At 38.9% G+C, this 26,418-nt stretch overlaps 1 protein-coding gene across 5 annotated transcripts in view; it reads right to left on the minus strand.

Annotated features, from left to right (window-relative positions):
• MTA1 (metastasis associated 1) overlaps positions 1 to 26,418 on the minus strand; it is a 388,726-nt gene that overhangs the window by 21,432 nt on the left and 340,876 nt on the right. For 3 of the 5 annotated variants that reach the window (XM_089681495.1, XM_089681494.1, XM_089681493.1), the window contains exons 18-19: positions 15,244 to 15,275; positions 2,198 to 2,349 (exon numbers count right to left, since the gene is read on the minus strand). In XM_089681495.1, coding sequence (XP_089537621.1) covers positions 2,198 to 2,349; positions 15,244 to 15,275 — 184 coding nt within the window. The remainder of the gene's footprint in view (positions 1 to 2,197; positions 2,350 to 15,243; positions 15,276 to 26,418) is intronic. The other 2 variants (XM_089681498.1, XM_089681496.1) reach the window with 1 other exon arrangement.

The raw sequence follows: 26,418 nt of genomic DNA on the forward strand, positions 1-26,418 counted from the left end.
AACCCTAAGACAAAATAAAGGTAAATAAAGCACCTGGATCAGATGGCTTACACCCAAGGGTCCTAAATGAATTGAGCTCTTTTATTTCTAAGCCATTGTTTCTAATTTTTAGAGACTCTTTCAACTGTTACTAAACCCAGGACCCTGCATCCACTATATCTGGTCTCCCACAGTACACAGAACATTGAAGTGCAATTATTTTATTAAATATAAACTGCTAAATACCTTTTCTCATCAGAAGTTAGAGCAGTCTTGTGGCTTCTATCAGTGTCCAGCCAAGCACTAGCTAAAGCTTGGAGCAGGAGTTTTCTTTCTGCTCTAGGAGGATTCAAAACCCATGACTTCTGTCTGACCAGTGCTGACTGGCCCTGTGCTGATCACATGCACTCTCCCAAGAAAAAAAAACAAACCTCTCTAGCAATACACACCAAACTGAGCATGTGCAAATGCCTACGGTTCAGTCTGTCTTATCAGGAGATAAGAGGTGGTTGCTAGAAAAAGGGGAGGAACAGAGAAGAACGGATCAAATGGCCTTTTTAAACAATGCAAAGGATTAACCCCTAAGGTTTCACAGTGAGTATAACAAGCATGCTTTACTGCATATACAGGCTTATTTTACTGTTATTTTACATTTTCATGACTGGCCGAGTACCACTGGACTGGATTTGGTTCCTATATTTAAAAAGAGATCAAAGTCTTTACCAAGCAACTACAGACCAGTTTGTTTAACTTCTATAATCAGGAAGATACTGGAGTTTAATAATGACCACATAGAATAGTTTTTGCTATAAAAAAAAACAGTTTAGGCAATAGTCAGCATGGGTTCACAAAAGACCGAAGTTTTCAAACAAATCGGATATTCTTTTTATGAGGAGGTAAGCAAAACCTCAACAAAGGGGTGACTGTGGATATTTGGATTCTGCAAAAGTGTTTGACTCAGTTCCCCACATATGAATAATGTGTAAGGTAAAGTCTACAGGCTTAGAAAATTCAGTTTGCAAATAGATAGAAGACCACATTCAGTTCCACACATTATACACCTTAGCTTTTGCAATCTACTGTAGCCTTTTTCAACCAGGGTGTCCAGGCGCACTGGGGTGCCTTGAGGTTTCTTCGGGGGTGCCTTGGCAGAATGCCTAAATATTGCCCATAAATTATATACAAGCCAACGTGTGGATCAGATCTGTGTTTTTAGTTACTCAAAGCCATAGTTTTTCATTGAGTGCCATTACAGCCTTCTAGCTCCCAATGTGCTAACAACCAATTATGTCATTGGTTGATAAGGATGACAAAGTGCCTGCACAGCATCCTTGCTTGCCCCTCTCCATCAGCACTGGGGTCATAATTGTTGAGTGAAGGAGAGGAACTGAAGGAGATGTGAAACACTATAATACTAGTCAGTACCAGAGTGGAATGGTGTGTTTGCTATATCACCTCCACATGTGGGTGTCCAACACATACAATTTAAAAACTGCAAAGCACAGTGATGAATTAATGAAGCAATGATACTTTATTGTCTGCCAAGAGGTAAAGCACTTCACACTGTTTTATGAATGTGTTTGAGGGATTGTGCCCAGATAGCAGCTTTAAGACACTTATAAGTAATTTATTTATGGGTAACATACTGTACTTAAAACATGAAAAAGACAACTTAAAATAATGAAAAAAAGGTATCAAATAAGTTAAATTGGAATTATAGCCATGTGATAGCTAACCTGTTGGCTTGTAAGAGTGTTAATATTTAGTTCCGTTTTAAAAGAAAAAGCTTCCTATACTATTCCAGAAATAGAAATTTAATAATAGAATGGTTTCATAATAATCTGGTAAAACCATGTACAACATATAGAAGTCTGAGTTGGCCTAGTCTGCAGTGACTCCTGACCTGGGGTTTTTCTACAGGTGGTCTTTTGTTAGTGTAATACCTCTGTATTCACATGACATGCTTACTGTTATTCTTCACCTTATTCCTCAACTATTCTACTTCCATTTGCAAAATCTTCCCCTAGTGATAGTTCACTGTTCACAGCAAGAATTCTGTTTATTCTATAGGCTATGTACTTAAAATATATTTTTCTATTAGCCAAAGCACAAATAGCACAACACAAAATGTAACTTGAATATAATTGGCAATTTGATATGCACACACCATTGCAATGTATAAACTGACAAAAGATTATATATTGCTGTCAAGACTTACCTGGTTTCCTCTGTTGCCATATAAAAAACATCATCGGGAGCATCAATCCAGTTCATCTGCCTCCTCTTGACTGGAGGCAAGCAGCCTCCTCGGATTAATCTGACCTTTGCTGGGTAGGATTTCCCATTGAGCAGTAAGTTTCGGTTTGGTCCCTTGTAGATAAAAATAAAACACATAATTCTAAAAACCTAAATGCTACATCTTCAGGACTTTATAACATTGCCTGCAAGCCATCAATTCTTTAACAAATAAAGTTATTTTCATACCCTGTTGTACAACACACAAACATACTATTCCCTTATACTGCAGCATGGCTGAATGGATTTATCAGCACAAAGTACTTAAATAAGCGCAGTACTTAACAAACATGGTCTGTTAGCTTCCGGACTTTGAAGCTAGCAAAGTGCAACAGAATTGAAATAAAAAAAAAAAAAGCCAGGAGGAAAGCTCAGTCTCCCCCTAGTTACAGAGGCTTACTATGTTTTATGTCAATGAAAATATTCTTAGTTCAAATTTTCCTTTCTGGTTCTAAAATTCCCCCTCTGAAAGAAGACATTCATGTCCTCTATAAAGTAGTCTTGTGCAAAATGATGTCCTACGCTATGCCTTTCTTGTATTTGTTACATCTAATTAGGTTCACTTACCAGAAGTGCAGAGGTATGCTTATATAAGGCTCAGATGCATGCAGAGGCTGCCACTTGTTGACTGATTAAGGTGACCCCACAGCCAACAGCATTTAAGATCAAATGCATAGAACATGGAAAATATACCCTTGCAGTAGCCCCCCCCCCATTGCTAGTGTTAAAAGCTAGTTTTGGTGGTCACAGCTCTGACATCATCATATATGATGCAGGACCAGCAGTCCTGCATTATAAGTGAGGATGTCAAGGGCCCTCCCAACAGCTCCCTATCTTTCAGGTATCTTCTGCTTCTGGAATGTATGTAGTTAACAAAGTCATCATATTAAACATTCATGGAGCAATTTTAAGGCCTAGTAGATAATTTCCTCAAGCCAATAGTCAAAAATACTTCTTCAGAATGCAAGTTTTTTTTTAACGATGTTACAATATTCAGCAATTACTATAAAGCATGCTGCTAGTTACGATGGCTATACAATATAGAAACATCTCAGAAATCAAAGCATGCCACACATTTTTGTCATCCTTATTGAAAAAAAAAAAATACGTTTTTAATGTATATCTAAACCCAAAACCAAAAATGTAATACATTAAAGCTTAACAGTGCCCAGATTTGGTGGCTTCATTTGTTTTCTTTTTTTTAGGCTCTTTACTCCTTATATTTACGTGGTAATCTTGCAAATAACAAATTCCTGTTCTAATGTGTTTTCCCTCTCTCATTCCATTGTACTGTATCTATGGAGTAGCTGCGTTGTCATCCTAGGCTGCTCTCCTGCAAACGCGTCCTCCTTTCTTCATATCCATTACATGGGGGCCGGGGAATTTGCAGTGTACGCATAGAAGGAAGATATCACGGTTTAGTATTTCAGTTAAGCTCACAGAAAGTTAAAAGAACACAGCATTTTTGGCAGGAAAAATTAAAACGAATGTAGCCACCACATCTAAGGACTGGGAAGTTGTAATATATAAAATATGTGTGTACTTGGGGTTAGATATATGTTAAGGGTGTTACACAGATCCTTATTTTCTTACTCTCACTTCTGAAAATGAGACATATTTTCTGCACCCAAGGATCACTAAGGGAAGGACCAATAACTGCACTACAATATGCCAATGTATTTAGCGAGTTACAGACCAAATTTGTTAACGCCCTACAAAAGTTGCCATATTGTTCATCAAATTGATTTGTCCATCCAGTTAAAAATAAGCATTTACATTAGCTCTGCAAACATCTTGGACACCCCAGTGTTTCTAAGAGATGGTAAACTGCAAACCTTGTATACTGTACACCATGATACTAGCTTCCACCCCCAACCTACCAAATAACAGATACACAGTCCGCTCATTAAAGATCCATGTATATATTCTGATCCAGATGATTATAAAACAGATTTTTACAGCACCAGATTTATTGATAAAAGCATTGAAAATATTTCTTACAATACAAGGTTGAAAAGATAATACACATACACTGCAGTATCTACATATAGCTAAATGATGCAATTTATAAAAACAATTTATAAAAAAGATAAATTCCCCCCTTTCCTTGGTTGTGTTTTTCTTTCCCTCAACAATTAATATATACAACCCAATGAAGTGACTACTATTTAACATTCCTTTGTTTAGGATCAATTTTACCCTTAATCCGTCATAATTTTACGTTAACCAGATGTTGTTATAACGTAAGCCATCTAAGTCATCAAGATTAGCATCATTGCGGATAAAAATACACTGTCATTTTTTGCAATTTAAATATACAGAACAATGTAATGTTATGTCAGAAAAGGCAAATACTGTGTTTAGATCCCTCTTTCTACTAACACTGTAACAAAGAAAGGTCAAGGATTTAATGCAAAATGGTAAAATATGTACCACTGCTGCTGTATTTTACCCGGGTTTTTCAGAACATAAAGAAAAAAAAAAAAAGATTACAATTAGGACTTGTTTAAACTTGCTTTGCTGTTTGATGTGCGATCTGTGTTCAGATCGCTCGTCAAACAGCAATAGATAGGTGTTGAAGAGGCACTGGATTGCCTCCTGCCTATTTTAACCCCCTAGTTAACAGACAACCTTGTGCTTTGTACACTGTTGCAAAGTGGCCTCATTCACTTGAATGGATTAAACCTGCTGAGTACAACACAACAGGGGGTATAATTCCTGAACTGGCATGTGTACATCCCCAGCCACTGCCTCAGCAGCAACAGAATGAGTGGTTGAGGAGTGGCAAAATGAAGGCTCAACCACAGGGTTTTACTGTCTCTCAATCACAAGTACAAACAAGGCCTATAAGAGGTGAAACCCATGATAAGGGTTTTAAACTCAGATAGAAAACTTCCAATAGCCCCCATTTCTGACCTTCAGACAAGCCATTCCTGACCCAACAAACATTCCCTGGCTAATGTTTTGGGGAGAATTATTTGGCTAGGTTAAAGTTTTCACCAGTCCCTCAGTTTTTATTGCTGTAAACCAGCACTGCAGAAGTTCAAAGAATTTGTTTCCTCATTCCTCTATGTGCACAAACATGCAAGTTACCGCAATATGTGCATGTTTGTAGAATTATCTCTTGTATGAAAATTAATTTGGCAGCCTGTTTGGGTTTCCTGATTTGGCCAACAGCTGAAGACAGTAGTTATTTTACCCGACCTTTCACTCCTTCTGGTTCTTTGGATGGCATTTTGTATTTTCTCACTCTGCTAATTTTTTGTGATTGTTCACTGTGAAAATTGTTTTTGCACTCTGCTGACCTCTACTGTATATCAGAAGATTACAATAAATTACAAAATAAAAGCAAAACTACCAGGAATTACTAAAATGTTTGTATTGAATTGATCACATACTGAAATGTGATGACAATTTCCATATAATGACCTTTTCATATGCAAAAAAGTTTGCTTATACTATACCCCCTTTCTCTCAATCCACAAAGAATGGATTATGTGACACTCTATGTAAAATGACTAGACTATACATGTGGGGTCTATGGGGTCTTTCATCTCTTAGTTTTTGATATTACGCTACCAAGGCCATATTAGAATTCACTTTGTCAAGATTAACAATTATCTAACAAACACATGCAGGATATGGAAAGATTTACAAAGAAAATATTATTTGGGATATCTGCATAGCTCATGTAGGCTGTGGTCTAGGGAGACAAGACTGCCACGCCTAGAATAAAACTGCATACAAATTAAGGCACCAGCCTTTAATACTTTTTCAGCATACTGACACAGAGAAAGTGAAATATCCCTTTCCTTCCATACTTGTCATGCCTTGAGTAGGCATGAGGTCAGATGTTGCAAGTGTGATAATAAAAGGTGGTAGGTCAGCTGGGATAGGAGTGGGGGTAGTAGAAAACCTAGGGAGCAGAAACCGTAAATCTGGTCCCCAATGACATAGTCTACCCAGGTCAACACAGAGGTACAGACTTTCTGTTATGGGGTTGGAAGTAAACAATAGATCATAAGTTTGTTGATGTTCCCACACTTGTGCTGTGCGATATGTGAGATATGCGAGTTCCTCTGCCCTCCCACACACAGCAGCACTAAATTTACAAAACAAAAATAAAAGAATGCTTTGTGAATCAGACAAGTGTGCATGCACAGGAGTTCATTCATCTTGGCATTGCCAAAATTGTACAAAAAGATGCACATGTGCAGCTCAGTGTATAGGGGCAGACAGACAGGCAAGTAGCTTTTAATGCAGAAGAAACATAGTATGTCTGTCCGCATTCAATTTCCTGCCTGTTCCCCAACTTTATATTTAATTTATAAGGTTCCACTTTAGACATTTTTTTTATCAGTAAAATCTCTATTGCATTGGAAAGCAATGTCCTGCAAATAAAGTGAACAAGCAATTCAGTTGCTTAGAAGATTGACAATAAAACTGGCCAAGTAAAACTGGCTTTACCTCCTTCTCAAGCTATATTTTTTTTAACATGCATTTTTGCAAATGTCTACAATGGTGTTTAAGGAACTTAATACTGTATGTAATAATGTATTATATGTTATAGGAAAATCTGGTCACACTGGTGTTAACATCATAGAGTCTAAAAAAAATATACCCTCCTTATCAGTCCAAAGCTCCCTCATGTGACCGAAAGCCTTGGAGTGTTTTGAAGCATTAACCATACTGTCTTTTAACCAGACATGCTCTGCCTGGTAGACCGAGATAAGATGATTGACAAGGAGCAATCACCAACCAGAAGACCTGCATATATCATAAGCAAACATGGCTGCCCATATATACTGACATATTTACAGGCTGTACAAACACGGTAACTACAAATTTATGTTTTGCCCGTCGAAAATATATACTTTTTTTTTTAATTTGCTCCTATATAGAGTATTTATGCACACACATTTATATATCCATAAATATACTATAGTTTTCCTTTAAGTAGCAGATGGTATTCAAATACAGGATGGGTGTAGGTTTCTGGTCTGCTCTGTAACACTTGATGTACTTTTAACAAATAGTAGGAATAATTAAACAAAAAAGTGTTTAAGCCAAAGTGCAGTAATCTGTAGCAACAAATCAAAATGTTATAAACTTAAATCAAACCAGAACAAAATGGATTCTACATATGTTGCTGCAATGTTTTACTGAAAAATCCGACAAAAGTGTAATGTATCAAAGTTCTTGAATGTTCTCCTGCTAGAATGTAGCTGTTCAGTCTACATGCTACAGGGGTAACAACCCTAATACAAAACACAGGCCTATTCAATAAGATAAAGAGAAAAATGCAGAAAGCTATAGCAAATGAAATTCATATTCTTCTAAGATGGCTTAACTCCTTCCTCTGCCATCTGCACATTAACATTCCCCTGCACTATGCTGTGTGCAACCAGTCAGAGTGGTTTCATAATGAACTATGACAGTGATTACATGCAGCCTGGAAGTTGATACGCAAAAAATAAGCTTGAAGATGGCAGCATGCCTCTGATTAATACAAAGAAAATCGATTAAAATTGTTCAAGACAAATTTAGTCCAGGATTCAATAACCTTGCACTATAGCTTTGATTTATTACCTTTCTTGCCAAACATCCCAGAATGGGATTTATTTTAAAATATAATGCAAACACAAAATACAATAAGAAATAGTCCATGATAGTGTTACAGTTTTTGTATCTAGTTGCTTTGACCAGTTACAAAGTAATTTTACATGACACATTTTCGCATGTTTAATTTACGGATTGTATTTATATATATTGTTTTTATGACTAATATAACCACTCGGCTATTGGTGTGTAAGTATGCAAACAAACCTCATCTGCCCTCAAAATTGCATTGCATGTCTGTAACAAATTGGGAAAAACATCTTGTGTGATAATTGTGCACTTTCCATCACCACACTTATGGTAATGTTCAGGGCAATTACGTTGATTTAGTAGATCTATGGCCATCTAAAGCCACACATTAAATTTGCAGTGCAGCATATATACTGTAATACAATCCAACTCCTTGGACAAAAAGAGAATAGAAAGAAATTCCTAAAACATGCACACCAAGTGGACTATACAAGATAAAGTGTATATCCTGTCAAAACTCCTTTCTTTTTAAGTTTTTTTTTTTTTTGCTCTGGATAGAGTGGTGAAAAATTTGAATCCATATTACAGATTTCCCCTGAATAAAGGTCACAGTGGCAACAGAAATATGTAAAGAAGTAAATCAAGACCACAAAAATTCAAAACAAACAACAGGTTGTGAAAAGATTTGTGGCTGGGACCTGCTGATTGGCAGCACAGGGCTCTGTACACTGAGCAGTGATGTGGCTGATAAAACAACCACATCTTTTAGTAAAAGCAGCATATTACACATTGTTAGGCACACGGTTAACCCTTTGATTGCTCCCACATGTTAACCCCTTCCCAGCCAGTGTCCTTAGTACAGTGACAGTGTACACGATTATCACTGATCACTGTATTAGTGCCACTATTGATGTCAGCGTCAATCAGTGTCCCTCCCAGCCAGTGTTAGCAAGCAACAGACTGCCTGCCACACTATCACAGTCCCACTGTAAGTCGCTGATCACCGCCATTACCAGTATAGCATCATAGCTGTGTAAATTCCAGTGTATATATATATACCATAGTTTGTAGACGCTATAACTTTCGCACAAACCAGTTAATATACTCTTAATATACACTTATTGTATGTATTATGTAGAAGAATACAAACAAATTAAAAAATCCAGTGGTGAACAAATACCATCAAAAGAAAGCCCTATCTGTGTGAAAAAAATTATATATATTTCATTTGCGAACAGCGTTGCATGACCGATCAATTGCCAGGTAAAGTAGCGCAGCACTGAATAGCAAAAAAAAAAGCTCTGGTCAGGAAGGAGGTAAAACCTTCGGGAGGTCAACTGGTTATATAACTTTCTCAGTCCTGTTTGTATAAGGAAAATTGGGGAGCTAAAGTCCATAATGGAGATAGAATAGTCTAAGGTAAATCCCCTAATATTAAGTTTTGGGGCCATTACTTTTTCATCCATTTATAAATGATATAGGACTTTGGATTAAAAGCACAATCTCTGTATTTTCAGATGACACCAAGCTATGTAGTGGAACATCAGCCTTACAGGATGTCTCAAACTTACAAGTAGACCTTAATGCACTTTGTGGAAAGTTAGATATAATGTTAAAGTGGATGTAAAGGCAAAACCTAACTAAATCTAAACCTACTCTCAGCCACCTTCTAAGCCTAATCTATCAAGCCCTGTAAAGAAAAAAAAATGATTCTACTTACCTGTCCTGCAGCGATGCCCTCTGTGTGCAGGACACAGCTGACAATGGCTGGGAAAATCCTGAGAAGTGACGTCACCCATAGAGTCACTATTGGACTTCCATGGTCGGCTGCCTCAGCTACATACACTTTTACACACTGAAGCTGCAGATGACAGCTCAGTGTGGGAACGATCTGAAGCAGCAGCAGAACAGGTAAGTATAGTGAGTATTTCTTTACAAGGCTAGATAGATTAGGCTTAGAATATGTTAATTAGATTTTGCCTTTAATAAATGTAAAGTTATGCATTTGGGGGCTAAAAACATGCATGCATTATACTTTGTAGGAGGAGTAACACACTGGAAGTCAATGGTGGAGAAGGATCTGGGTGTTCTGGTAGATCACAAACCTAATAATAGTATGCAATGTCAAGCTGCTGTTTCTAAAGCGAGCAAAATACCTTCTTGTATTATAAGATGTAAAAACACCATTATATTGGAGAAGGTGCAGAGAAAGGCAACCAAACTGATAAAAGGCATGGAGGGACCTCAGCTAGGGGAAAAAGATTACCTAAACCAAATTTATGCTTTCTCTTACTTACTTGGTTTTGCACAGAGTAGCCCCAATCTGCCTCTTCTCATATCTCCCACCGGAGCTCCTGGTCCCTCCCCCTTTCCAAGTGCCCCCATAGCAAGCAACTTACTGTGGGCGTATTTGTGCATGTTAGCTCCTGAGCCGCCTCTGTGTGTCCATAAGACACACAGAGCCAATGGCTCCCACTGCTGTGGATTAGTGAATGAGGAGGCAGAGACCTAGGAAAGCCATTGCTCCCATTCACATTGCTGGATTAGGATCGGGCACAGGTAAGTATTAGGAGGGCTGTGGGGGAAGCTGCACACAGAAGTTTTTTTATAATTTCATGCATAGAATGCATGAAGGTAAAAAACCTTCAGCCTTTACAACCACTTTAAGGTAATTATAAAAGGGACAACAGAGCAGGGGAAAAGAGGGGAAAAGAGATGTAACCTCTACATACAGAAAGGCTTCTTCAGAGTAAGAGCTGTGAAAATTTGGAATAGACTGCCTCAAAAACTAGTTCTGGCCAGTTCAGCAGATTTTTTTAAACATCAGAGATTTTTGATCTAGGGAATATCTGATTGCCTTCAGGGAATCAAGAAGGAATTTATTTTCCCCTGCTGGAGCAAGTTGGTTCATGAGTAAGGCTCTTTCCCTTCCTCTAGATCAACTGTAGATATAGGGTTCTGTATATGAGGGCCTACTGTTTAATTTTTCTATTGGTTGAACTAATATGGACTTATCTCTTTTTTTTCAACCTAACTATGTAACAGTTTCACAAGGCAGGATATAAATGAAAATGTAACAGTTTCACAAGGCAGGATATAAATGAAAATCTGCAAAAGGAACACAGACTGTATCAAAAATAATTGCAAGGGTCCTAGTCTAGGATCTCTGTAGCCAAACCAACAGAGTAGAACTGGACTGGGCAGGGCTGACAACAGCTACTCAAAATTTCAGTGCAACAGAGGAATTTAGGATCACTTACTAAAGGAGTTCAGAATCATCACACAATACATTGTGTAAATATTCACGTACATTATCCAATCAATTGCAGCTGAATGTAGGTAAACAGAGATTTGCTTTTCACCTGATTGGATAACTGAAGAGATTTATTGTGACAATTTATTGTGTGAACATTCTCAACGCCTGCATCACTGTGTTATCAACTCAAAAGGAAAGTTTGGAGCATTCCGGAGTTCTAGCTGATCAACATGTATTTTTTCAGTTTGCAGCATTGGGGAAAAAACCATGGGGAAATGTACATGCGCCGCAGAGATGTTCTGCATATGTTTTTTTTTAATTTAAAGAACTGACAAATGAACATACCCATAATTGTAAGAAATTGTGTTAGTTATGACTGTTGAGACACAACTGTAATATTGCTGCTGTGATTATTTAATGTCCTCTAGATTGTAAGCTCCAAGGAGCAGGGCCCTCAAATCCCTTGTTTTGAACTGTATCGTTACTGTATTGTCTCCCGCTATTATGTAAAGCGCTGAGCAAACTGTTGGCGCTATATAAATCCTGTATAATAATAATAATAATAATGTGCAGATAAGAAATATGCTTTAACTGTAGCCACATGTAAGCACAATGGTGGAAAAAAACCAGCCAATATATTAAACACAAGCAATTATAAAAACTACTAATATTTGATTAATAAAAATAACCAACTTAAAGTGGGATCTAAAACATTTTTTAAAATGTTGATGGATATTTGTATTTGTCTGTGTCATCATAGAGAAAAAATCTTTCAAATTAACATTTTTTCCATGACAATGGTCTAAGAGTATTTCTCTTGTTGAGAGGGGATCCTTCTCACATCATGTCTGCCAAACAGTATTTCCACTTGTTTTGGAAAAGTTAAATATAACTAATTTGAATGCCCACCTTAGGATGTCCAAACATGAGCCAAATAAAATATGTAATGCAAAAGATTCGAGCATCATTCCTGCAACTGGCCATGAAGGAATAAACAACTCTTTTGTCCATTAGAAGCACATAGAGAATCAACATGTTTCAATAAATATCAAGTGTCCAACCCTGGTCATTTATATAATTTATTTAAAAAGTGAGCAACTGCTAATAGCACATACTTTATCGTTCAGTGAGGATGTGAGAAATGCTGTGCCACTTTCCCATATGTTATGTTAGTATTAGGATTATATTGCCTATAGCACATGTGGGCAAATATCTCAGAGCCCCTTTGAGATCTGCCTGTATATGGCCACCCTAGCCTTGTTTCCTGTAGCAGCTACTTTAATAGATTTTGTTTCATGAAATGAAAAAATTTAAATCAATTTTTTTTTTAAATCAAACAGTTTTAGGAAACCACTCCAGGATAAAAAAGGAGAGCCACCACAAAGCATACAAATAAAAGTGGTTGTAAACCCTCACATATACCCAGTGAAGTGACTGGCTTCAGGCGATACACCGAGATGAAACAAATCCTCCTACATATGTTGTACCTGTCTATCTGCAGTCTTCCTTTCTCTACATCTGTTCAAAGTGCTGAATTTATAAAGCTTGTTTGAGAGCTCAGAAAAAAGGGGGTGGAGAGTGAAATTAACATACACTGCAAAGATCAATGAGGAGAGCTCTGAGAGCTGATTGGTGGGAAGAGAGACACCCCCTTCGCACAGCTCACAGGAACAGAGCTGAGTCTGTCAATCTGCCTGAAGTCCCTCCCATGTCACCATTTTTCTCTTGGTGTCAGTAAAAATTGAAAGTGATTCATGCCGATAGCAGAGGAAGGAGGCAGCAGACAGAAATGGCACTTAATTGAGACAAGTACACACTATAGAGGGATATGCTTTGTCCATATTTCATGTCTGGTGCTTACAACCACTTCAAAATGTTAAAACTAGGGTGTTATTTTTTAGCAGATTAAACAAAGTAAATAATTATATTTACTGCACAGAGTCTCATTTCAGGCTTTTTGTTAAATATATGCAATTGGTGGGCTTATTTAGCCCTTATTTAGTAAAAAAGAGGCATATGTACACAGTAATACAACAAATAGGGAACTAGGGGAGGGGAGATTAAATAACACCAAATATTGTATTTTCTTTGCTGAATCTGATTTCTTTTAACGTAAGCTTATTTTGAGAATGTAAGGTTATTTTGGAAAAAAGGTAACATGTAGTACAAAGCTATGCAACATTTTTTTTTTGTAAAAGATTATAATTTAAAGAGAACCAGTCATCTATCTCTTAAATGTACATTACTTTCATTTTTTTTTCATAAATGGAGTATAACAGTATACTTGTTGCATACAACATATTCTTTCCTTTAGAACAACATCTCACTTTTCCCTGCTGCATTTCTGCCAATAAGCTAATTAGGGTGAACCAGGTACACTGGCTTTGGAAGGCACCTGCCTGTCTCCCTCTTCCTTCATTGTTTACAGTCATTTCACAGTATCTATAGACAAGTTACAGCTGGGAGTATGCACAGTATAACAGTTTACGAGTAGCAGTCAAGTACTCTATATCCATCATCACTAGTGTGATGAAGCTGTCGAAGTGTGCATGTTTTTTCCATACAGAGTCCTGCACTGCCCTCAGATTACATCAGTGATAAGCTACTGTTGGAATACAACTGACAATATGCCTTTTTTGCTCAGCCAGTGAGCTAACAGGTCTTACTGGCACTAGCCCCAAAGAAGCTGGGTAGCTTATGATTGCCTGTCACAGGTGTAACCTAATTGGCCTGAAGATATTATTGCTCACAATATCATATACCAGAACCATATACCAGTATCAGTACCTGCTGCCTTTCAATGCAATGAAGTGTATCAGTTAGGGCTCATTTACTCTTGCATTGACTCAATACAAATTAAAGCACCTACCGCTTCAACATGCTTTTTTGATGTGTTTTTGATGCTTCAGTTATGCTTTTTGAAGCTTTAATGAAGCTTGGCAAATGCCCTGTGTGTGTTGATTTTCTGTTTGTTTTAAAGGAGCCCAGAAGTTCCCCAGGTCGGTAGTACCCTCAAACTCAGCAGATCCCCAGCTCATTAGTACCCCTGTTCAGCAGATCCCCTGCTCAGTAGTACTCCCAGCTCTGCTGATGCCCCAAATCAGTAGTATCCTCAGCTTTTCTAATCCCCCACCTCTCTGGATTCCTTCCTCAGTAGCAACCCCCAGCTCCACTTATCCCCTGCTCAGTAGCAACTTCCAGCTCTGCAGATCCCCCACTTAGTAGTAATCCCCACCTCTGCTGATCCTCTTCTCTCTCTAGTCCCCGCTCACCTCCCACTATATGGCTCCCATGCTGCATACCAAGTGTGACATTGCTAGCTTCTCCTACTCCAAACCCCCAGCTCTGCTGAACCTCTGCTGCTCAGTCCTCTCTCTCCGGCATACTCTAGCAGAAGGTGAACAGGGACCAAAGTTGAACACCATGTGTGTCGCCTTCTAATTGTGCCACTCCAAACCCCTCTCACCTTCTTGCTGCTCCTTGCTGAGATGTGATGTCTGCACCAGCCACTTCTAGAATATATACACATAAACCAGAAATGACTGCTGACAGCTTCTTTCTGGTTCACTTGTTGGTTTCCCAATGCATTCTGGGATATCTCATACCTGCAATAACTCCAAAACAAAGCACAGCTAAAGCTGAATAAAAGCTTCCCAAAAACAGCAGGTGCTGCTAGCAAGCTTTGTCATAGACTTCTATGGAGGCTTCGAAGATGCTTTAAAACACCAAGAAAGCCACACGGGGTATAATTTTTGAAGTTAAGCAAAGCAAACGCAACATGTAAACAGGACTGTAAGCTTACCATTTTCTTTAGTGACGGGGTGCTTTATTTGGCATTCAGAGTGCTTTAAAACAACACGTCTAATGCCACATTTTGGAGCATGTGTAAACAAGCCCTTGGAGCAAAGAGAGTAGTGTGATGCGATTTGGACGAGTACAAAAGAACTAGCAAAAAGGCAGCAAACAAGGGGAACTTTTTCATTAGCAATCTGGTAGGCAAACGGGTACTTGATCGGTTGCCTTTCATGCTGGATTGAAATTAATCTGAATGGTGACAGGTTCTCTTTAAAGCTAATTCCTTTTTGTTCAGCATTTTTTTTTGGCTTAATGAAACATTCTCTTACCATTTGTCTGGTTTGTCCGTGGTTAGGAATACCTAACAAACATGAAAGAGAATAGATCGGGTAAGACACTGTATTTGGATCATAACAAAAATAAACGTACATGAAAATCTACTGATTTCTTAAAAATCTGTCCACACACATTGTCAAAACATAAATGTTAAAAAGCAAAATCTTCAGCAAGCTTCAGCACATCTTTACGTAAGTAATACCATGGCAATGTGCAAAAACTGGCGAACAGATTTATGTCAAAGGGGATTTCAAGGGAAAAAACTCCTACCAAATGAACATAAAGCGGTATTAACCCCAAAACCAAAAATGTTAATATATTGCAGCTTATCATTAGATGTGGTGGCTGCATTCTTTTATATGCTTTTTTCCCCTCTGTTTTGACCTGGTGATCTGGCCAGTAACACACCTCCTGTAATAGAGTGCCTACACTCTGGATGAAGAAGCAACAGAGACTCCTTTGGACATTGTCAGCCTGGGGGAGAGGGTAGTATTACCAGCAGATTTAGATACACTAACAAACTGAAGCCAAACTCCAGTTAAAACTTTTTTAAGCAGCTACAGTAACAGTCATGTTCCTTTTGGGATAAATATTTTACATAAATAAAAGCTGACCAATTGTAAGCATCCATGTCAGTGGGAAATAGTTGGTTTCAACCCTCTAACTACTACATTTGCAGAACATCTTGTACTGTTGAAAACAACAGGCTTACTGGCAGGATCACCAGGCTAAATAAAAGAAAAAGCCTAAAAAAGAAAACAAATGCAACCATCACAATCAAAAAATTGGTAAGCTCCATTACAATAAATGTTTGCTTTTGGATTTAATACTGCTTTAACACGCTGTCCATAAAACTGGGTTAAACGTCACTGACAGGGTGATAAATCACAGAAAAAACAGGCTAGATCCATATTTGCAGCTCTTGATCCTGTTAAACTCAAACTACAAGCAGTGTGGACTCGCCATGTAATAACATAAAGGCGTCCACAACAAGCAAGGTGTTCTTTTTTACTTGAAAATGTCTTTAATATTACTTTTTTTTACCAAGCCTATATAGATTAATTTAGGTTCACAAATGTTAACTGTAGACAGTTTTCAGCTGAACATCATGGCTATATAGAAACTATGGGTGTTTAAATAAACTAGTTGGCATAGAAAATGTAAGAACTATATTTATTCAACATCTGGTCTGTTTATATGCTGCATTTATCTTAACCAGAAAATCAAATACAGACACTTTTGGAAAGATAAAGCATACTATGGTAGGGGCAGCATACCAGCGTGTAATGCATCAGATTTACAGTAAAATATCTACCTGTAATTCAATTAGTTATGTATTCACTAAATGACGGTGAGCCTGTGACAAAGCTTTACTGCTTAATGTTAATGCAGAAAATTGGTGTCAACAACCTAGTTATCCTGTCTGGTAGGGGTACCTAGGTCACAAATCTAGCTGAACAGAAAAACACATTTAACTAATGTTTATGTATCTTATGTGTGCATTAAGTGGTTTGTCCGGATTTCAGATTCAGGGATAAAAACTATTTCCTGTAGAAATTACATGTTTATTTAGAATGAGTCTTGAAGTCATCCTACATTCTTCATTACCAAAAGGCAGGGTATATTTAATACCTAAATAAAGTAACTGTGGCATTCAAAAAGCCATGCTACAGTGCATGTACATGTGTGAGGAAAAAAAAAGGAAAAACATTTAACCCTTAGTGAAAACTGCCACATTCAGTAAGTATTTAGTTATATAATTAGATATAAAAAAATCATTAAGTGCCATCTCAAAATATATGTTATTTGTTGTTTTTTAGGCTATCATGCAACTAACTATACAGTTTGGTAGAGGGAAAGTACTGTATAGCTTTTATGCCTTACGGAGTTATTAAATGATTTATAGTTTAAAGACTGAATCCACCTTATTTTGGTAAGAAAAAAAAAACCTACATCTGCAGAAATAGAAATATGAATGTATTATTTTTTTTGCATATGAGGGTTGCAACTGCCATCAGTTAATTTCAGGTGCAGTGCACTTACTCCATGCAGACCCTTTCCCCACCTTCACATCTATGTATGGACCTTCAGGTATGGAGTTGGAAGAAGTATCAATGGACTAAGACTGCGGTGTTCCATTGATAGCTAAAAGTCCTTGTGCTGTGGTAGCAGATAGGACATCTTAGTAGTTTATTCATAGTTTATTCATTCACAGATCTCTGTGAATGAATTATGTGGCTTTGCAAGAAAAGCTACACACAGTCACACAAAATTCCAAAAGTGACAGCAATAGTTGTTGAGGAAGAAAAAAAAACGAAAGGCTGTAAGTGCAGGAGTCTTGGCAACATGTTACACCCAAAATATGGTATAAAAGGTGGACTTAGCTATTAAAATGGAATTAAACTGCACTATAATTCTCTATCTTTTAATGGACCCCCAGGAGGTTTATGCCATAATGTGCTAGCATAGACAGCATATTGGCACATTATGGCAGACTTACCTGTCAAATGAAGCCCTCCAGCGCTGCGCTGTTAGTACTTGGTCGATTGCATCTTCTTCCAGTCTTCCTTCCGTGTTCGTTCTGTTCTGCCGCTTGAATGGCCAGGGGACGATGACATCAATCCCACACATCAGGGTTTCAAAGCGTCCATAAATTTGCGGACAGTTTGTAAATTACAGGTAACTCACAGACTGTCCATAAATGTCTATTATGGACAGTGGCCAACAGTTAAAAATAAGGAAGTGGACCAGCTTTGGAACTGCGCATGCGCAGTTCCAAAACCGCCAGGTTCCTCAGATGGGCGGGGGCAGCCACAGCGACGTAATGGCTTTTTACGAAGTTACAGCAAGGCTGGGGGAGCCAGGAGGAGTGGGCTCAAGACAAGAGCAGGAGCATGACTCTGTGTACTACAGGGGACTGGGGAGGTCTGAGTGGATGATCATGCCTGGGATACAGTTGAGTAAGGCTGAGGACTCTGTCCCCCCTCACCTCCGTCCATCTGCCCCAATCCCTCTCTCTCTTTTGTCCACCTGGCTCCATCCCGATCTCATATGTTCACCTGACTTCATCCTCCCCTCCATCTGGCTCCATCCCCCCTCTCTTTTGTCCACCTGGCTCCATCCTCCCCTCCATCTGGCTCCACCCCGCCTCTCTTCTGTCTAATCGATTCCATCCACCACTCTCTTCTGTCCATCTGGCTTCAACCCCCCTCTCTTCTGTCCATCTGGCTCCACCTCCCCTCTCTTCTGTCTACCTTGCTCTGTCCCCCCTTCACCTGGCTCCATCCCCTTCCTCTACTGTTCACTTGTCTCTGTCCCCACCTCCTCCCAGCTCTGTCCCCCTTCTCCTCCATCCACTTGGCTCCATCATGGATGATCATGCCTGGGATCCATCTGCAGAGTAAGGCTGAGGACACGGTCCCCCCCCCCTCACTTCCATCCACCTGGTTCCATTCCCCTCTCATGTCAGCAGCCTCTAACCATCTATCATGGAGGCTGGGGCCTCCTCTATCCATCTCCTGTATCATGTCTGCAGCCTCTCACAATCTCCTGTATCATGTCCACACCCTCTAACCATCTCCTGTATCATGTTTGTGGCCATTAACCATCTATCATATCTGAAGCCTCTAACCGTCACCTGTATCATGTCCACGGCCTCTAACCATCTCCTGTATCATGTCCACAATCTCTAACCATCTCTTGTCTTTTATCATGTCTGCAGGCTCTGAGCCTGGAGAGGAGTCAAGACAGGGAGAACCACAGGGACTGGGGTCAAGGAAAGAATCAGAGGTGTGTGGATTGTAGAGAAGAGAACATAGGATTACACCAGTGCTGCAAAGCTGGAGCCTGGAGAAGACCCTCTGGCTGAATCTTGCACAGTGCACCTGAGAGGAAGTCAGTGACAGCGCCACCAGACCAGTCTAGTGGGAGAAGGGTGGTCTGATGTAAAGGGGAATGCTGTGGACTCTGATCTAAGGGGGGCTGTGGTGCTGGGTTATATTAGCCTGACCCTCATGTAAATTGAGAAATATAGTTTTTGACTTTTGTTGTAACAAACACTTTGCTAATCACACTAGCAATATGATTTTAGCTTAAAGATTGATATTTGCACTGTTTTGCACTTAAAATGGCAATTTTATGTACTTTTTTTTGAAGTGTCAGCAAATTTTATGTTTTTTGTCAGTAAAAAATGGTGATGTCAGTAAATTTTGGGCATCCTGTCAGTAAAATGTAACTTTGGGGGGTTGGCAACACTGCTACAAATGCACAGGAGTCTCTCCATCACGGCACAGAGCAGTGTCGTAAATGTACTCTGAGCTGCACATGAAAGGATTTTCCACTTTAAGCATAATTTTACCTTTGATGTGAAGTTATAAATATAGACAAGTTATGTTGAAAACAGTCTATTGAAACTTTCTTCCATTAAAAAGAAATATAACATACAGTTTGTAAAAAAAATGTATATATATAAACTCACCGGCCACTTTATTTAGGTACAACTTGCCGAGTTGGACCCCCTTTCATGGCATAGAGTCAACAAAGTGTTGGAAACATTCCTCAGAGATTTTGGTCCATATTGACATGCGTTACTGTTGCCTTTCTATCATCTCGAACCAGTCTACCCATTCTCCTCTGACATCAACAAGACATTTTGGTCCACACATCTGCCACTCACTGGATATTTTTTAATATTTTAAATATTCAGACCAGCCGCCTGGCACCAACAACCATGTCACGTTCAAAGTCACTTAAATCCCCTTTCTTCCCCATTCTAATGCTCGGTTTAAACTTCAGTAAGTCATCTTCACAACATCTAGATGCCTAAATGAATTGAGTTGCTGCCATGTGATTGGCTGATTAGCAATTTGTGTTACCAAGCAATTGAACAGGTGTACCCAATAAAGTGGCCGCTGAGTGCATGTACATATATTCTTCCAGAAGCGCATTTGTGAGGTCAGGCACTGATGTTAGATGAGAAGGCCTGGCTCGCAGTCTCTGCTCTAATACATCCAAAAGGTGTTCTATCAGGTTGAGGTCTGGACTCCGTGCAGACCAGTCAAGTTCCCCTTGCCTTTAGAGCTCACATACCCCAAAAACACCAGTGAGCCACCACCATGCTTCACAGTGGGGATGGTATTCTTGTAGCTGTAGGTCTTGTTGACCCCTCTTCAAAGATAGCACTTATGGTTGTGACCATAAAGCTTTATTTTGGTCTTGTCGCTCTAGACTACAGTGTGCCAGAAGCTGTGAGGCATGTCAAGGTGTTGTCGGACAGATTGTAACCGGACTTTTTTGTGGCATTGGTGCAGTAAAGGCTTCTTTTTGGTAACTTGACCATGCAGCTCATTTTTGGTCAAATATCGTATTATGCTCCTTAAACTAACCACACAGTCTTTTTCCAGAGCAGCCTGTATTTCTCCTGAGGTAACCTGTGGGGTTTTTTTTTGTATCTTGAACAATTCTTCTGGTAGTTGTGGCTGCAATCTTTCTTAGTCTGCCTGACCTTGGCTTGGTATCAAGAGATTCCCACACGTTCTTCTTAATAAGTGATTGAACAGTACTGACTGGCATAGTCAAGGGTTTGGATATCTTTTTCCATCTTTAGAAAATTTCATTACCTTGCATGGACTCCTTTAGGATTATTTAAATTCAACAGATTTGTTTTATCATTAAATTATGGCCAAAACAATTTACTATATATAATATGATACTGTACATACGGTAAGTCAAAAATTTAAACATTTGACATTTACTGAATGATAGAGTCTTATGTTGACATTATAGAAAATATTTCTATTGCTATAGACTCTTTGGTATAGTTGGATCTTTAAAGATATGCCCTGCTGTTTGTGAATTTTTTTTAGTCTTTCTATTCCTGGCCTGAACTCTAGTGACAGAGAAAAATCAATGTAGGTTTGAGGGTTCCAAGTGAAATTGTCCATTTCCTTTGGTTGTGCTGAGACCAGAACTTCTGATAATCGTTTTCTGTTTGAGCAGTATATGATCTGCCTTGGTGGTGTATTGTCATGCTGAAAGGGTAGAGCCATCTATAGTTGATATTCTTCCTTAAAAGTTATCTAAAGATTTGCAAATACTCTGGCAAATGCATACCTCAGCATTTTTGAAAATGACAGCTTCACGTGTATAAATTAGATATGATCTGTTCCAAGATAGGAAATTCAATAAGCAATAGATAACATCTCTTGGTTTCTCAGTGCAATAGTTGTTGGTTCATAAAGGCAATGAGCCTTTGCAATTGCAATTATGTTGATAGCATTGTTTTCCAATAAGAAGTACTAAGTTAATGCTGTGGGCGGATGAGCACCTGTAACTATTTCAGGAAGTCCTCTAAATTCAAGGTTATTTTTGCTCCTTTTATCTAGATCATTTATTTGATCTTTTATGTGTTGATGTCTTTGTTGTAGAGAGCATTTAGTTACAAGAGCTATAGTATGATGAGTAATGCATTGATTGTCCTTTTTAAACTTTGTTATGTGTGCGCTTATGAAGTATTGGTTGCTTTTTCAGCTCAGCTATTATTTCCCTTATCTTATTTGAGAAAGCACCTAGAAGTTTTCTCATACTGCTTCTTGATTTGTGAGTCCATACCTCTTTTGTCTGGCTGCCTCAAGCATCTATTTTTGAAACCAAAGGCTGAACATCATCTGAGTAGGAATGACGCTGCAGTTCAGTGGTTTTCTCCCTCTTCCTCGGGTGAAAAGCGCCAGGCACCATCTTGGACTGCACTGCCTCATCAAAGCTTTTTAGCTGATCTTTCCTGTCTGTTGTCCTGGGGCAAAGACTCTAGGGGGTTGATTTACTAAAAGCAAAAAAACTGTTCACTTTGCAAGGGAATTTTACATAGAACTTAGTGAATGAAGTGAAGCTCTGCTTATGTCCATTATCCAAATCATGTGGAAGCAAAAATCCCATTTGAACATGGTTGGGTATTCTTTGCAAAGTCAAATTTTACCACATTCACTAAGCTTTTGTGAAAATTCTCTTGCAAAGTGAGCAGCCCATTTGCCCTTAGTGAACCAACCTCTAGGACCAGAAAACATGTTTCCAGCCATTCCTTGCACTGTTCTCTTGCCCATTCGTGAACCCATTTTGCGGTCAATGGCCTTCACTTCTCTTGGAGCTCAAAAAAATGCAGTGCCCACATTAGTGGCTGGCCAAGCCCCCAATAACTTGGTTTATGAACTGATGTAATTATGTTATGTCACTTTAATTCATAGTATACAGTTGTGTTCAAAATACAGGTGAAACTCGAAAAATTAGAATATCGTGCAAAATTTCATTTATTTCAGTAATGCAACTTAAAAGGTGAAACTATTATATGAGATAAACTCATTACATGCAAAGGAAGATAGATCAAGCCGTGATTTGTCATAATTGTGATGATTATGGCTTACAGCTCATGAAAACTCCAAATCCACAATCTCAGAAAATTAGAATATTACATGCAATCAATAAACAAGGATTGTACATATACTTTTCAGAGGTCTGATATTGTTCTAAGCATGGATATGTACTCAGTGCTTGGTTTGGGCCTCTTTTGCAGCAATTACTGCCTCAATGCGGCGTGGCATGGAAGCTATCAGCCTGTGGCACTGCTGAGGTGTTATGGAAGACCAGGATGCTTCAATAGCGGCCTTCAGCTCTTCTGCATTGTTCGTTCTCATGTCTCTCATCTTTCTCTTGGCAATGCCCCATAGATTCTCTATGGGGTTCAGGTCAGGCGAGTTTGCTGGCCAATCGAGCACAGTAATCCCACGGTCATTGAACCAGGTTTTGGTGCTTTTGGTAGTGTGGGCAGGTGCCAAGTCCTGCTGGAAAATGAAGTCAGCATCGCCATAAAGCTCGTCTGCAGAAGGAAGCATGAAGTGCTCCAAAATCTCCTGGTAGACGGCTGCGTTGACCCTGGACTTAATGAAGCACAGTGGACCAACACCAGCAGATGACATGGCTCCCCAAATCATCACAGACTGTGTAAATTTCACACTGGACTTCAAGCATCTTGCAGTGTTTGCCTCTCCATTCTTCCTCCATACTCTGGGTCCTTGGGTTCCAAATGAGATGCAAAAGTTGCTCTCATCAGAAAAGAGGACTTTGGACCACTGAGCAACAGACCAGGTCTGTTTTTCTTTAGCCCAGGTAAGACGCTTCTGACGTTGTTTGTTGTTCAGGAGCGGCTTGACAAGAGGAATACGACATTTGAAGCCCATGTCCAGGATCCGTCTGTGTGTGGTGGCTCTTGATGCACTGACTCCAGCCTCAGTCCACTCCTTGTGAAAGTCCCCAACACTTTTGAATGGCCTTTTCCTGACAATCCTCTCCAGGCTGCGGTCACCCCGGCTGCTTGTGCACCTTTTTCTTCCACACTTTTCCCTTCCACATAACTTTCTATTAATGTGCTTTGATACAGCACTTTGGGAACATCAAACATCTTTTGCAATTACCTTTTGAGGCTTTCCCTCCTTATGGAGGGTGTCAATGATGGTGTCAGGTCAGCCGTCTTTCCCATGATTGTGATTCCTACTAAACCAGACTGAGAGACCATTTAAAGGCTCAGGAACCCTTTGCAGGTGTTATGACTTAATTAGCTGATAAGAGTGGGACACTTTGAGCTGAGAATATTGCACCTTTTCACAATATTCTAATTTTCTGAGATTGTGGATTTGGGGTTTTCATGAGCTGTAAGCCATAATCATCACAATTATGACAAATCACAGCTTGAACTATCTTGCTTTCCATGTAATGAGTCTATCTCATATATTAGTTTCACCTTTTAAGTTGCATTACTGAAATAAAATACCTTTTGCACGATATTCAAATTTTTTGAGTTTCACCTGTAATAGCAGTCAGACATCACTAACCTGCTCAATCACTGTTTTTGGTATAAATGATATTTCTACATGGCAAATAATTTACCAGCAGGTGTAGTAGAGTAATAGAAATCCAACAGACCCAACAGTCATGACATGCATGCTGCTGATTCTGTGTAATTGAATCACGAATTGAAAGGGGCATGTTCAAAAAAATAGCAGTGTGTGATGTTCTATTAGTGATGTCATTCATTCTTTGAAAAACAGGTGGAAATTATTGCCCTTATTTAAAGAAGGAAGACAGCAAATGTTGTATATGCTGGTTACGGTGCATTTCTCTCTGAAATTCTGAGGAAAATGTGTCGTTTCAGACATTGTTCAGAAGAACAGCGTACCCTGATTAAAAAGTTGATTGGAGAGTGGAAAACATATAAAGAAGTGCAGAAAATGATTGGCTGCTCAGCTAAAATGATTGCAAATGCTTTAAAATGGCAACCAAAACCTGAAAGATGTGGAAGAAAGCAAAAAACTACTGTTCGAATTGATAGAAGAATAGCCAACATGGCAAGGACTCAGACAACAATCCACTCCAGGAAGATCAAAGAAGGTCTAAAGTTACCTGTGAGTGCTGTTACAATTAGAAGACGCCTATGTGAAGCCAAGCTATCTGCAAGAAGCCCCCGCAAAGTCCCACTGTTAAAAAAAGACCTGTGCTGAAGAGGTTACAATTTGCCAAAGAGCACTTTGACTGGCCTAAAGAGAAATGGCGCAACATTTTGTGGACTGATGAAAGTACGATTGCTCTTTTTGGGTCTAGTGGCCAGAGACAGTTTGTCAGACGACCCCCAAACACTGAATTCAAGCCACAATACACTGTGAAGACAGTAAAGCATGGTTGCGCAAGCATCATGATATGGGGATGTTTCTCATACTATGGTGTTGGGCCTATTTATCGCATACCAGGGATCATGGATCAGTTTGAATACATCAGAATACTTGAAGAGGTCATGCTGCCTTATGCTGAAGAGGAAATGCCCTTGAAATGGATGTTCCAACAAGACAATGACCCCAAACACACCAGTAAACGTGCAACATCTTGGTTCCAGACCAACAAGATTGACGTTATGGAGTGGTCAGCCCAATCCCCGGATCTTAATCCAATAGAAAACTTGTGGGGTGACATCAAAAATGCAGTTTCTGAGGCAAAACCTAGAAATAGAGAAGAACTGTGGAATGTAGTCCAATCATCCTGGGCTGGAATACCTGTTCACAGGTGCCAGAAGTTGGTTGACTCCATGCAACACAGATGTACAGCAGTTCTCAGAAACAGTGGTTATACAACTAAATATTAATTACGTGATTCAAAGGAAAGCAAAATCTTCAAACATTTTTCAGTTTATATAGTGAATGTTTGAGTTTGTAAAGAGGAATACAAACACTGCTATTTTTTTGAACAGTCTAATGTTCACTTTTCTTCAATTTTTTTTAGAGGAACAACACAAATTTGATATATTTTTCTTCATGTTTTGATTTGGAACAGAATGTGTAGTGTTCCCAATGCATTTGTGTGTATGGAAATAAAAGCTATTAGAAGGATTTTTAACTTTATTCACTTTTTTCAACACACTGCTATTATTTTGAACACAACTGTATATCTGATTTAATTTTCTTACATTCAAAAATGTTATCAGGGAGTGTACAATACAAACAGCTATTCAAAATATGGATGGAAGTTGTGTAGTCACATTGCTTGTTACAGATCTATATTATTTGAGAGGTAATAGTACACTGGGTGTACACAGAGCAACACCATTTGTCACAGTCAACAGAGCAAAAATGATGGTTTCAAAATAAGATCAAACATTCATTCTAAAATTTTGAAGGGGTTTATTGTGTTCCTATCTCAAGTTTCACTTTAAGGATATTAAGCGCTTTTCCGCCGCCCTATAGCAGAAATACTGCTACAGCGTGGCAGGGGTGCACAGAAGCACGCATGTACATTATCTCACAGAAGTGAGTACCCTCCTCACATTTCTAAATATTTTATATCTTTTCATGTGACAACACTGAAGAAATGACACTTTGCTACAATGTAAAGTAGTGAGTTACAGCTTGTATAACAGTGTAAATTTGCTGTCCCCTCAAAATAACTCAACACACAGTCATTAATGTCTAAATTGCTGGCAACAAAAGTGAGTACACCCCTAAGTGAAAATGTCCAAATTGGGCCCAATTAGCCATTTTCCATTCCCTGGGGTCATGTGACTCATTAGTGTTACAAGATCTCAGGTGTGAATGGGGAGCAGGTGTGTTAAATTTGGTGTTATCGCTCTCACTCTC

This window comes from Staurois parvus, unplaced genomic scaffold (assembly GCF_062004578.1).
Source record: "Staurois parvus isolate SC_StPar_1 unplaced genomic scaffold, SC_StPar_1.0 ptg000267l, whole genome shotgun sequence".
NCBI lineage: Eukaryota > Metazoa > Chordata > Amphibia > Anura > Ranidae > Staurois > Staurois parvus.